Consider the following 14,639-nt stretch of genomic DNA (forward strand, 5'->3'; position numbering starts at 1 on the left):
TGGCTGTGTCTCTGACCTCCCCTTGCAGCCATCTTTAATCAACAGCCTCTCCACGAGGCAATAATTCATCTTCACCTTCACCTTTAACACCATCTTCACTCTGATTTTGAAGCCTTTCCCTTAAAGTTCTACTGTTTGGGAGTAATAGAACAAAATGACTCCTTCATCCTATGTGCAATAACACTGCTAAGTTTTACACAAGTTAATTATCACTTTATATCGCGTTGGATTTTTAGTGTCTGATGTTGTTATTGTGTTTTGTTTTGTTATAGTGTTTTGAGATTTTATTATGTTGTTGCCTACTTGTGTTGTTTCTTATCTGTTTGGGGGGTTTTGTTTTGTTTTGTTTTGTCTGACTGCCACTTTAGGTTTCCCATTTAGGATAATAAAATGAAATTGAAATCTAAATATGGTAGTTGTATTTTTCTTGTCCACAACTGTTCACCAAAAGGCATCAACAAAAGCTAATTCAGAACTGGGAGCACTAATGTTTTATCGACCGATAAATCTAAGGGAAGAACATGATGAAGAGCAAAATACAGACATCCTGGTCCTGTATTAGATCAACCCAAAATCGGCTTCTTAGCCTACTAAATGCACAGATCACCACACAATTATTTTAACTAAAACCTTGTGATTTCTAATGTCATATCCAGTCTCAAATGCATGGAAAAAGCAAAGAATTGAAATACTGTGTTTCTTTTGTTTGGGTTAGGGGTAGCCTATATAGTCTCCCTATCATTATAATCTACTGTAGGTTGCTGTGTGTCACCTGTAATACTTACAGGTGACTGAAATGCACAAAGGTTGGTTTCTTAGCAAACTTGATATTGTTTATGTGATATATGATATCATATGATATGATACAAACACAGTGAATTGGTGTAGTTAAGTAACACCACAGTCAACATTTCATTTTGTAGCTATATTAGGTTACTGTGATGTAAAGTCAGACTGTACACCTCCTTATCACCTGTATTTGTAAAAAAAAAAAAAAAAAAAAAAAAGAAGAAAAAAAAAGAATGATTCTCTGAATAAAACTGAAGTTTTCAAATGTCTTTATTGTTATTTCTGCTTATTGTTTTCCTCACATTGTATAGGCTATATTGTGGAAAATGCTACATCTTTATTTTGATGAGAATTAACAAGGCTACTCTTTGATAACAACATTTCATAATGATAATTTTATTTCAAATGCAGCAATAATTTTGGATGGTGGGTGATATATTAATTTAATAGAGTTGTTACAGTAGGCTAGTTTGTGAGAAACTGAGACAAAGCCATTAACACTGCCAGAAAAGCTGTGGTTGACATTGAGACAACAGACACAACCAACATTATTTAAAATTACTTGATTCTAATTTGATGTGGCTAAATAATCATTTCATGTCCTAAAGACTGGACAAAAAAAATGGGACAATCTCTGCTCACACTGCGTCCACAATGTAAATGTGGATATACAGTCCACTGGGTGTATCATGTTTAACTTAGCTGAGCAAGTGAAGCAAACACTAGTACACTGGCATCGTGAGCGAGCAACCTACCTTGACAACGAGGGGAACGAAAACTAAATGAGTGACAGCTCCGTCGGCCAATCACGTTTCGCTTTGCCAAAGCTCTTTAAAGCTTCTGCTAATGGCTTTTGTGTGAAGGCGGGGAGGAGCTGGCTCGGTTAGGCTGCCGATTAGCAACAAACAGAAGGTTACGAGTTTGAAAAATCGGATTGTTTGAGCACCAGAGCGGCTTTACGGTAACGGGAGCGGTATGAACGGTGTCGGGTTTCTGCCCGGAGCTTGTTGGCTCGCTTTTGAGAGGTCCCCGCGGTGATTTACAACATTTCGGGAGGAGGAGGGAGCGAGAGAGAGAGAGAAGGGGGGGCACAGACCGCGGAGACAACCTCGCTTTTTTAGGTCGTTGGAAGTGGCGATGCTGAGCTGATAGCTGCGTCATCATGTTGCTTCCGACTCGAGTTGGCGAAAAGAAATCTCAAGTTAGCGCCGGAGGTGAGGCTGCCCGCCGTCATCCAGCCCCGGAGGCCACTCCCGACCTCTGAAGTGGATGGAAGACGGGCTTACTGGTGAGAGGTCGGCGGTGAAGCCTTGTGTTTGCGTGGTGGCCGCGAAGCCGGGTGACTTTACATCACTTGGTTCGGCGGTTGTTGGCGCGTTTACTCTCCTGGTTGAATTTTATTATTATCCACTACACTTGGATGGACAGTTAAGTTAGAACACATTTCCGTTGACGTTGACGTTGCGTAACGTTCGAAACCACTATTTTTGTACGGAAATATGACCGAACGTATCCCGAGCCGAAAGTGCAACTGTGGGCAACAATTTCTTTTTCTTTCTTACGGATGTTAGTCACTTGTGTTTTGGTAGTGAGAAGTGATGCCCGCATTGACAGCTAGGGTACAAAGCAGCAGGACTCCCCCTCCCCAGAGAAAAGCTGCTGACCCTCGTCTGATAACAGTGACTTTAGTTGAGGGGGGAAATCTTCCGTATAAAGCCGTAATGAGAGACGTTACGGTTGATTTTTAGCTAACTGACATAAACGAGGGGAGGGCTAGTTAACAGAGCCGGGGCTATTAGCAGGAGAGGAGAGGAGAGGGGAGGGGAGGGGAGGGGGGGACTGCGGGGTTGTTTGTCGGGGCTCATTGTTTGGTCTGGGGGTCTGTTGTTTGCTGTCACCGCATCCACGTGGACTTTGTCTCGGGACTGTGGGTAAAGTTTGGGCCGTAGCTCCCCAACGCGACGCACAGGGGAGGTGGGGAGACCCGGCCGAGGCGACAGAGGGAGTATTTTAAACTCCCCACAGGAGAAGAGGAGGCTGGATAAAGTTGCAAATCTTACATCAGGATATATATATTTAAAAAAAAAAAACGGTTAAAATGGCCGGCGATTGCACCCACACCAACGCCCCCTACGCGAACTCCTCCGCGGCGTTTTGTCCGTCCAAACCCCGGTCGGATGGAGACAGGGACAGGGACAGACGAGGGGACGTGGAGGAGTCAGTCGGGGATTCACAACGTGGGCGACGACGTGCACTGCCTGCGCGCTGGTCGCCCAACTTTGAGATGATAGACGGGCTGCTGTACCGCAAGAAGCTGGAGAAAGGCTTCATCAACTACCGGGAGGTTCTGGACGAGGACCGGAGACATGAGGCCGTCTCCACCTTTCACCTGCGGAGACACGGGCAGCGCCACCTGTCCCTGGAGGAGACCTACAAATGCGTGGCTGAAAACTACTGGTGGGAGGGTATGATGAGCATCACTGACTTCTTCTTTTACTGTTTATCTTCTCCATATCTAAGCAGAGTTTTACTCATTTCTTGTTGTCAGGAAGCATATGCATATTTTGAAGCTGCCACACACTCACAGGGCTCCAGACTGCACCTAAATGGGGTATCATTTGACACAGTGCATGTCAATTTTTCATCTACTTAGTCATGTGCAACCAGTAAATTTGCTGTTAACATTGGTGAAACATGGAAGAGGCGACTCAAAGACTCTGTACAGGTGGCAGGCCAATGTGTGTGAGGATCATGAATGAAAAGGAAATGTGCATATTTGTTTTGCAAGTCAATTTATGGTGTGCGCCCCTACATTTTCTGCTTGTGCTCCTAAAATTTTAAGTTAGGGGCATCTGTGCTCCTAACCTTAAAAAAAGTTACTCTGGAGCCCTGACTCAGACAAGACATGAATGAGGGTTGTTCATTATAGCCCGGGCTTTTGTTGTTTGTGAGATAATACATCTCATGCAAAGACTTTCATCAGGATCAAAAGCCAGTTCTACAAGTGTTGATCCCATAAGATTATTGTACTTTGAAGTTGTACCATATACTCCTGTCTTTTTGCCTCATATTCATAACCGTTGTCTTCACAGGGATGTACTTCCAGATCAGAGATTTTGTCCTGGGCTGTCCAGAGTGTCAGAGTCAGCATGCCAAGAAAACAGAGGTAAGAGTAGGTACAAAAATCACAGATGCTGATTTGACTAGTAACAGCACATTTTTAATTTTTTTTACTCCATCTCTCCTTTTTATGCATCCCACACATTTTAAATTCACGCCTACTCCGACTCAGTCTCACTTAATCTTGCTCTCGCACTTGTCTTCTACAAGTGCTTTGTCACATCCAGTAATGATGAACTCCTGTCTGCTTCTGTCAGAAACTGTGCGGCAGGAGATGTGTCACCAAGACGATGGCATCACACAGCGCTGACATACTCGGCAAGCTCAGGAGTCAGCGGGAGGCGGGCCTGTTCTGTGACATCACCCTGCGGACAAATGGCCGATCCTACTCGGCCCACAGAGCGGTTCTGGCGGCCGTCAGCGATCACTTCCAGGAAATTTTCACAGAGATGGACCTGAACGCCAAAGCTGACATAGATCTTACCGGTAAGAGCAGTTACCTGGAGGCTAAAAACATCACTTAGTTGTCCTCAATTTAGCGGGCTCAACCTGGATCTCAAGGCCTTAGTAAGCACCGTGCCCTCTCCAGATGAGTCAGTCCAGCGCCACTGTCAACAAAATGATGCTTTTGGGCATTAAAATGTTCCAGTTCAATTTCTAAGTCAACATTTCCAAAGTCAATTCCAGAAAATGTTTTTCTTTTTTCAAAGTTGCACCCAATACCAAACTGAGAGAAGGTTAATGAGTCCTCGTTGAATGGTTGAACAGTTTTAAAGCTCCCTCCCTCATACCTACACTCAGTCACTCTGAAATTTCATCAGATTTTTTTTTTTTCTTCTGTAAATGAAATGCTTAAATATAAATCAGAGAACAAAGAAATTAGGAGTCCCTCAGGTAAAATAAGGAAAATTATATACTGTTCATATACTGATGTTCTGACCTCCAGTTATAATTATTTTAGCTTTGATAATGACGAATCATGTTCTGTCAGACAACTTGGTGTAGTAGACGCCCTATACTACATCAGTGCCCATGATTCTCTGGCATTATTGCTGTGGAAAGGAATCCAGTCAGATATGTTTATTCAAGCAGTTAGGAATCCAATTTAATCAGAACTGAGACAATTTAACAGTGAACTCAATTTAGGATGTAGATAGCTTCATTTTCTAAACTACAGTTCTCTCCACCAGCGTCAGACTATGTGAGAGTTTTATGCTCAGTAATGAGATGTCTCTCACACACTTTGGAAGTGATAGTTAACTTCACCGCTGAATATGTTATGTGCAGAAGCTGGTGTCTTTATCTTTTATCATGGAATGTGATATTTTATAACGCAGTTATTAACCACTTGGATTGACGATTGAAACGGGTTAGGGTTAGAGTTTCACATGTATGTATGTTTCAGCTGTTATTGACTCAACATTATTTACAGGAAAAAGTGATGGAACTTATATTTTTGTGTCTACAGACAAGTGCAACACTATGAACACTTTACTGCAGAGACTATCAGTTAATACACATTGCACATTATCACTACATATGAACGTTGCATATCTCCCTGACTTTCACCTTCAAGTGTTGCCATTCAGAGCTGCTAGAAACACATTTGCCCTCGGACAGTACATTGTAAACTGGTCCTTATTTTTGATATTGTGAAGTAAATTAACCCAATTCAAACTGCAGAATATTTTTCTCCCCAGTAAAATGTCAATTAAAATGCAAAATGCCCATCTTAACCTCTCAGAGAGCCCAGGTAACATCACATTTGTATTCATCTGACCTGTTGTGGAAAATGCAGATTATATAAATCCTGCAGATCTCTGGTGTTGTCGCTCAAAAAATGAAACAATTAATTTGAATAATATTTTATGTTAATCACCTAACCAAGTAATTGACTAATTGGAGCATCTCAAATGATAAATTGAGTTATTGTCAATAATGTCTCAGTAGTGCTCTGTGAATAACACACTAAGGCTGTCTTTACACTGCATGGTTCAAGTGGCCCAATTCCGATTTTTTCCTCTCAAGTGGCTCAGATCGGATCTGTAACATGAATGTGTAAATGGGACAAATGCGCATTGAATCGGATATTGTCAGATCAGATTCAGGCCCCCGTTATATGTGGAAATAAATCAGATACAAATCGGATATCTGCCAATGCATCTGCAGTCTAAACAGACAGATCGGATCTTTCCTGGCAATGGGTGTCATACGTCATCAATGATAATATTAATTCACGTGCTCACGCGTCTCGCTGAACCTCTGTAGCCCATGATTGACACGTGGGGCTGACCAGGACTACCGTGGCCAGCTGTAGTCACTGTCACAAGAGTTACAATGTTTCATTTTTGTGGTGTCCGTGCGTCTGTTTTTTCCCCCCTCACTAGTTCTTGTTTTCATATAGGCCTACAGTAACATTCATTTCTATGTGGATCGATACAAGGGCAAGTGAGTGTGAAAAAAGAGAGCGCGCGAGATAAACACCCGATTTCACGTTTTCCTACCGGCAAAAACTGAACCGAGCCGATAAGAAATCAAGAGAGGAAAAACAAACAATGTACACAAATGTGTCCAAGAGGCTTTGTCCCGTCCTCACTACGTGAGCGACGGAGGATCGAACGGTGGCACAACTGTCACCGTCACTGTCAGCTGCTCATCTCACAGCAGCTCCGCTCCACGCAGCCACTTCACTAACTTTATTTTGTAAGGACAGACGTTCACTTTGTAAGTGACGTGTTGGATATAAACTCTGAACACCAGACTCACCTTTGTTAAACAATCTCCTGTATTAAAAAAAAAAAATCACTGGTTTATTTCCAGCGAGTTGTTTCATGCAAGCACAGCAGGTGTAAATGCAGATGATCAGATATGGGTCACTTCTGATAGAACATGTAAATAGACAGTCAAAAATAAAACGGATATAGGCAACAAATCGGAATTGGGCATCAAGGCCTGCAGTGTAAAGACAGCCTAAGACTAAAACAAACAAGGCCTCCATTATTTTCCTTCTGCTGGGGCTTTTCCTTTGGTCTAAGTTTACACATTTATATATTAAACAGTAACTGGCCTGAATGCAAAAATCCAGTCAATACAGTCGCATGACGTTAACTTAATGAGTTCATGTTCAATATGTTATCCTTCAAACAATGATTGGTTGGAAACTGAAGGCTTCTGAGGATACACTGATGATATCAGGCAGTCTAGGGCAAAGGAGGCTGCGTTTGATAGCCAAGACCTTTAGGAACGGGTTCGAATCGTTACGTATTTGGTCGAGAAATCTGTAGTTGGAGGTTTTGTCATCCTGAATCGGGACACTGGCCTAGTCTGTTTGCTCATTTACTTATGCCTTTGATGTAGGAGCAGAAGTGTCCCTGATTAAAGCAGTTGTTATATTGTCTCTTAGTCTCCCCCGTCATGTTTACACTTTGCTGCCACTCTTGCTGCTTCTCTCTGATCCTCTTTGCACCAAGTCGCTTTCATCTCTCTCATCTCACTCACTGATTGACCGGGGGTTCAGCATATCTAATTCAGCCTCCATTCCCCCCCTACCCTCAGGTTTCAGTGAGGACAGCCTTCTGTCACTGCTCGATTTCTCCTACTCCTCCACCCTGTGTGTCCGCCAGGAGGACCTGCCCGAGGTCAGTGCCATGGCCCGTCACCTGGGCATGTGGCCCGCGGTGGAAGCCTGCTCCACCCTCATGAAGGAGCAGGAACAGCAACATCATCTCGGCAAAGGCTTCACCTCAGCCTGTGCTCGTGCGTGCCATGGACGTCATCACCAGCAGAGGGAAGGCAAAAGGAAAAAAGCTCTGGGAGCAGAGGCCAACATGAACGACAGCTTCAGTCTGACGCTGGATGCCTCAGATGAGTCTTTCGAGAGGAGTCCCAGGCGCAATTTGCGGAGAATGGCAAAATCTGAAGGCCACAACGGCCTCCCTCTGAGTCCCTCGCACAGGATGAAGCTCATGGACTTCAAATCTCCCTCTTCCAAGAAAGCTGCTATACCTCGACATGCCATAGCCACCCTTCAGTCGCAGAATTACACACCCATACCGCCGCCGAACACCCGTCTTCTCCGCTCCACTCCCGGGGCTGCCAAGGAGGTTCAGAGATTGCTACCCAAACCAGAGACCCCGCGAAGAAGCAGGAAGTCTCACACCATCAGTCGGCTATCGCGCACGTCCAGGTCGAGGCCCAGCGCCCAGTGCAGCCCGGTGAGGGTGAAGCAGGAAGCAGAGGAAGTCGGAGAAGACGAAGAGGATTACGCGAGAGCTCAGGAGAAGTACAAGTTGATGAACGTTCTCGGGCTACAGAGGACGGCGCTCCTCCCCAGACCAGAAGATCTGATCGGCTGGAGACAGAAGAAACGACTGAGGAAGCTGAAGGCCAACAACTACTCGCTGACGAAGCGGCGGAAACCCCGCTCCGTCTCCCCGGTTCTGCCGTACGGAGACATGACACTGTCGCTCCCCCTCTGTAACCCCGTTAACACTCGTCTCCTCAGCAAGTCGGTGAAAGCCAAGCCCGTCGGCCCAGTGAGCGCGGGGCAGATCGCCGCAAAGAAGCCAAAGTCCCACCTGAGACACATCCCCCCGAGCGACAGGAGCATGCGGAGTAAAGGTGTGCTACCAGATATGTTCCAGCCCGCGTCCAGGCCCTCGTACGGGGGGAGAGAGCTCAGACGGTCGGTGAGGAACGGCGACGGCGTCCACCTTCCTGTCCAGCAGCCTCTCAGACGGAGCGCCAACAAACCTCCCGTTAGAAACACAGTCAGGATCAAGTCAGAACCGACTGAATGCTCCATCTCAGGTCTCTCCTTTTCATCAAGCAGCTGCCGAGGCCGCCCGTCTCAGAGATCCCCACCCACGCCGAAGACGCAAGCCAGGAATCGGGTCACGTTGGAGACGGTCAGAACGCTGCGTTACAACAGCAGCCGACCAGCAGCAAAGGCCAAACTTAAACGTGGCTCCGCGGCAGAGGTGGAGAAGGCTAAATATAAGCCGAGGGAGGACGGGAAGAGCCAGGGACTGAGGGGAGTCATGGACACCAGACTGAGAGTGAAGGACAGTGAAGCCAGCGGGTTTCAGTTATCAGAGCACGGACCCCCACCCGCTATCTACAACCACCCCCTGTACAAGGTCATCAAAGAGGAGCCAGCGGACCCAGTGCCTGTCGGACAGTTCCCCGATCCTCCCTCCCCAGACCTGGGCAAACGCCAGAGCAAGCCCCCCATCAAACTACTGGATTCAGGCTTTCTGTTCAGCTTCTGCCGGCCGGCGGGGGGGCCCATAGCAGGCCTGAAGAAAGAGGAGGAGAGCGTGGATATCTGCTTAACGCGCTCCGTGTCACAAATAAGGGAGAAATTCGGAGCCGAAGAGCCCCCCCAAAGGGCGCTGAGGGCCAGAGCGCCCCCCGCCCTGCCTGTGGTGAAGAGGGAGAGGGAGGAGAGGAGAGTGAGCCAAAACAGGGATCTGAGACCCAGGGCAGCCTCCCGAAACAACACTCATCATCTGGCCAAATCTGCTGGGTCCAAGAATAAACGGACCACGCCAAAGGTAGATAACGGTCCGGGCTGTGATGTATGAATGAGGACTTTTGTGTTGCAGCATTATTTGTATCTACAAACTTTTGACTCGACTCTTCCATAATCTTCCTCTCTCTCTCTCTCTCCCCACTGTCTTCTCTCCAGCAACAAGGTAAACTCCTGGCTCTGAGCGGCAGGAACTGTGTCATGCTGGACGCCGTACGACGGGCGCGGCTAAAACAGCTCAGAGGGCCTCGTAGTCAAGCCCCGAAAGCGCCAAAGGCGTCGGCCCATGCCTGTCTGCAGTGCCAGGCCTCCTACAAAGACTGTGATGCTTTAATCATGCATCGCCTCAGGCACATCGAGGGAAAGCACTGGCCCTGTCCGGTAAGCATCCACCGCCCTAAATAACCCGAAATAACCCTCTAATTTGTCGAAACAGTGGATTAACAACCACGACATGAAACTCCAAAATGTATTAATCCCACTGAACATTATTCCAACCAGTTTGAATGAAATATCAAAGTGTTTTTTTTACCAAGAAGAAAGACCTGTCATGGTTCTGGTCCAGTTTGTGTTCACACTGAGTTTGTACAAACAGATCACAAGCTGTATAGACAAACCTATATGGATTAACTGGTAGTTGATAGTTTTAGTGGCTGTCATTAGGCTTCATTAATGCCACGTCGACCGATTTGAGTAAATCATATTACTGTGACTGTTGACAGGTCATTAGTTCATTTATCTTCCTTGGTGTCAAAAAGCTCACAAAGAAACCACTGATTATACATAGCAGACTCTAACTGGACCTTATACGTCATAAATAAATAGTGATCAACAGGCAAACTGCTCAAAATAAGCATAGATAAATTCTGATATGAGGTGGACATGGTTACCGTAGTGACTGTAGCTGCTGTGTTTCTGTCATTTTTTTTATTGGAAACCTGCTAAAATCCACAAAATCGCAGAATCTTAACACTCCTGGTTAAAACTTGTGATCCAAACGCCACGTATCATCAGTGTAGATCAAAGCATCCGTCCCTCATCATCACCACACTGCTAACCCTTCGTCTCACCCACCCCGCTCTCTGCAGCTCTGCAGTAAGACGTTCTTTCGACTAAGGAATGTACGGAACCACATCCGCACCCACGACCCCAAGTTGTACAAATGCCGGAGCTGCATTATCGCTGGTTCCTGAAGCGTCTGGAGGGTCCGCTCGGCCAGCAAACCAGGGGTAGGTGAAGGTGACGCCTTTTTTACAAGCCTTAGATACACTCCACTGAATAGCTGATGTGTTTTGTGTTTAGTCTGCACATCTCATCCTTGGAGGTGTTGTCTAAAGTTGTAAAAGGAGGAGATGAGCACATTTATCTTTCACTCCATAAGCCTCTCACTGAAAGAACTGTCAATACATTAGAGCGCAATGTGATCACATGTGTTCAATAACAGCATTGATTTTTTTTTCTCTTTACTTTCAGGCTCCCTGTCTGTTCCTAAACACATATTTTTCTTTTTCAGGATGAAGGCTGTCAGCACGTTGACACCAGCGAACAGAACTGAAACCAGAGGCACATGATCGATCAGCAGCTTGTACATAATGCATCTGTCACACACAAGCACAACGGTCTGTGGAAAGGCATAATTACTCTGATTCTAATCATTGCCGTTGTCAGTGATTTGCTAATGTTATTTAAATAACCAAACCAAGGTTGCTGTTCCTGTTTGCGTTTCCATAGCTACAGAGGGTTAAACTTGAACATTACACTCAGGGGGTCGGGGAATGTGATGCCACGGTATAAGGTGATATAACATCACGGTTGTGTATAAAATTAAAATGTAAAGTGATTGTTATAACTATTACCGCTACCTATTGTTATCATTATTTTTCTATGTATAGACGAATTTCGAGTGCACTTATATTATAGCTTATGTTGTAAACCTAAGAAGTGGTGATTAAAATTGAAGGTTTGGAGTCCTCGGCAGGAATACTTGAAGTGTTGCAAACGTTGGAGGGAATACTTGAAGTTGGAGGCGATCACAGGAGCGAGACTGTCTTTTGGGCTGTTTCCAGTGGGTCTTTTGTCCTTTGGTGTGCTAACTTTTAAACCATTTGACTAGTCTCTCCCTCCTTTCGTATTAATCTGCTAGTTTCACTTAGTCCACGAGTCGAGGTTTTGGACTCGGGGGGCTGGTCTGGTGACGTCACTGCATGTGTATTCGCAGGCCATATGTCGTCCACTGTCTTTTCTAAGGCTGCCAACTTTAAAAAGGGAAACGTGTCTCGTTTTTAATGTGAATTTCTGAATAGTAAACAACACAACTGCGTCATTAATGATGTTTTATTGATTCTTTCTTCCACTTAAATCCATGACGCTCTTGTTCTACTCAACCCCCACCCCCTTCCTACTGAGTAAATGCAATGTGTGCACATAAAGAGGTGTTTCTTTCACAAATGATTTTAGAAATAATTGAGTTGTCTCTCGCTGTCTGTTAAAAGACTGAATAAATTTTTGCCTTTTAAATCCAGTTTTTCTTTCTTTTATTCACATGTGTTACCTGTGACAAATGCCTTGCTAGCTTTATTTTCATGATACACATCTATACACAATTTATATAAAGTAAGGACCTAAAGAGTATGGCATCCTGTCTGTGTTAAGGATTTGTATTGCTGATAATACATAACCTTGAAGATGTACACTAGTGATTATTTTGCAGCAGTTTGTGTGACAGGTCTCGTGTTTGAAAAGCTAGGATAGTTAATTAACTGAATATGTATTGATCAGGTTTTTCATCATTATATGTAGATAAAAGAAAATAATATAATATTGAGAAAAGAATACAGCTCTGGAAACAATTAAGAGACCACCTCAAAGTTTTTCTTGAATCAGCATCTCTACATGTATGGCAGCCGTTCATTCGGGTGTCTAATGAATTTCAGCAGAAGCACAAATCATTCCACTTAATGAGACACTGATTAGATGATCACCTGAACCAAATCATATTTAATGAGGAGGAGTATTAAAAAAACATAGCTGGGATTAAAATTTGGGGTCATTCCACCAATGTTGATTCCTGAACTCATTCTTAGTTAAAAAATGTTGTGTTGTTTTAAGAATGAATATGAACTTGTTTTCTTTGCGTTATAGGGTTAGGTCTGAAAACGGTGCAGCTTTTTTGTTATTTTGACTAATTGTCATTTTCTGCAAATAAATCATCTAAACGACAATATATTTATTTCGAATTTGGGAGAAATGTTGTCAGTAGTTGAATAGAATACTCATTTTACTCAAACACATAGTAAAACCAGAGAAACTGATCATTCTGACGTAGTCTCATAATTTCTTTCCAGAGCCGTATGTAAATCCAACCCACACAGGAACCAGTCGTCTCCAACTAATAATTATCATCTAATTGCCATCCAGAGTTCACGGTGACATCCTCAATCCTTATTTGATCAGCTGTTCAAAAACTTGAAAGGATTTTCAACTTAGAAAAGCAGTTATTCCTGGAGAAATTCAGAACCAGCATATCTTATATTTCTATATTTTAAAGAAAATGAAGTGATTATTTGATTATCAAAATAATTACGTTTTAAGTAATGGTTTGGGCTCTAATCTGGTGAGACAATTTCCCCTGCAGTGTTTGAACCTGATGATTCTCCGATGCACAATCCCCTGACAAAAGTGAAGGAGGGATGATGGGAGAGGACTGGACTGTTGATGCATCTGAGGTTTGCTCAGAAATGCATTTATCCAGTCACGAGGACCATGAGGAGCTCTGCTGCGGATGTCGTCATCTGAGAGGAATGAAGAGCCTTACTCATGAATCCCGTATTTTCACCCTTCCTGAACAGGCTCCTCTGCAGCAGAAATGGGAGGAAATTATGACTAGAACATGCTGCAGCAGAATGAGATGATTATAATAAACTTAACTTCTGCCATTTTACGGTGATGATCAGTTTGCTGAATTGGACATTTGTTGAGTGAATGTACAACAGTGACTGGTTGGAGTAAGAAATACAATTGCTATATGGCAACCATAAAACAATGAACACACATAGTGTATTACAAGAAAATAAAACAGTTAACAAACACAAGAGAATTGATGATTGTCTATAGTGGCAAATGTAGGTAATAGATTCAGTGAAATGACTGAGACTGACCAGATGTCAAAAATATATTTATCTTTATATAAATATTTAATATTTAACATAAGTCAAAGTGTACATTTATTATATTCAAATTTCAGACTACACAAAGTGCAGCTGCATTTCTGTTCTCATTAAAAATCTGCATAATGGCAAAAAACTGTGAGGATGGGAGGTGCATATGTAGACAGATGGCACTTAGGAGTGAACAGTATATATATACAGTAGTTCAGATAAAGCTTAACATGAACAAGAGAAAACCAATCCAGGATGGATGATATAGACGATGCAGACAGCCAGAGCTGACGTACACGTGATGTTTGCAGAGGGTTCAATGTGATGTCAGTATAAAAGCATAAGGGTGAGCTGGAGGCTGAAGGTGCTGTGTGGAGTAATACCTGATTATAGAGGGAAGGGGGGTGTTGTGTGTCTCAGATGGAGTTCAAGTTAAATCTCATCTTCCCTCAGCGACTCGCTGTCTGCACTGAGCTGTCTTATCTGTTAGTTTATCTCACCTGCTTCTTCGTGGAGAGTAATGAGCCTCCCTTGGTTCAAGTTATTGATGAGCAAATAAATAGATGGATGAAAATGTTCATAGTCATGTGCATAATTCTAACATTTCCTTTAAGCTTCTTGTGCATTTGAATGGCTAAAATCCAAGATCCATATATTGCACTGCACATAAGCACAAAGTCGACTTTGTACTTGAAGGATGTTTGTTTCCTTTTTCTTCCAGTTATGTATATATTTTTTAAGCGTTTATTTACAGATGATCAAATCTTCATGTTCATCACAGGTCGGTATAAAGTGGATAACGTTTAGGGACTTATTTAACCTCAGATCTACAAATGCATGTTGTGTTTTTTAGGTATTTATATGCACTAAACCACAAATAAGGCACACTGTTACCTGAAAATAAAGCCAAACAAAAAAAAACTTTTCTTTTTCCTGATTATCACTCTATTTTGTTTCTTTTTCTTTTGTTCACCTCCATAAACAACCCAATGGAGGTTGTGAACTGGTGCTTATCCAATTTCAGGATCTCTGTAGAGCCCCCA

At 43.6% G+C, this 14,639-nt stretch overlaps 1 protein-coding gene across 1 annotated transcript; it reads left to right on the top strand.

The window, feature by feature from the left end:
• The first annotated feature begins 1,652 nt into the window (after positions 1-1,652).
• Positions 1,653-11,907, top strand: LOC311004660 (uncharacterized protein). The gene is made up of 7 exons (XM_083996830.1): positions 1,653-3,254; positions 3,882-3,955; positions 4,167-4,395; positions 7,465-9,464; positions 9,599-9,820; positions 10,528-10,668; positions 10,953-11,907. The coding sequence occupies exons 1-6, from the start codon at positions 2,888-2,890 to the stop codon at positions 10,630-10,632; spliced, it is 2,997 nt and encodes a 998-aa protein (XP_083852956.1). The 5' UTR covers positions 1,653-2,887; the 3' UTR covers positions 10,633-10,668; positions 10,953-11,907.
• Positions 11,908-14,639: the final 2,732 nt, after the last annotated feature.

Source organism: Trachurus trachurus (genome assembly GCF_905171665.1).
Source record: "Trachurus trachurus genome assembly, chromosome: 21".
In the NCBI taxonomy this organism is placed as follows: domain Eukaryota; kingdom Metazoa; phylum Chordata; class Actinopteri; order Carangiformes; family Carangidae; genus Trachurus; species Trachurus trachurus.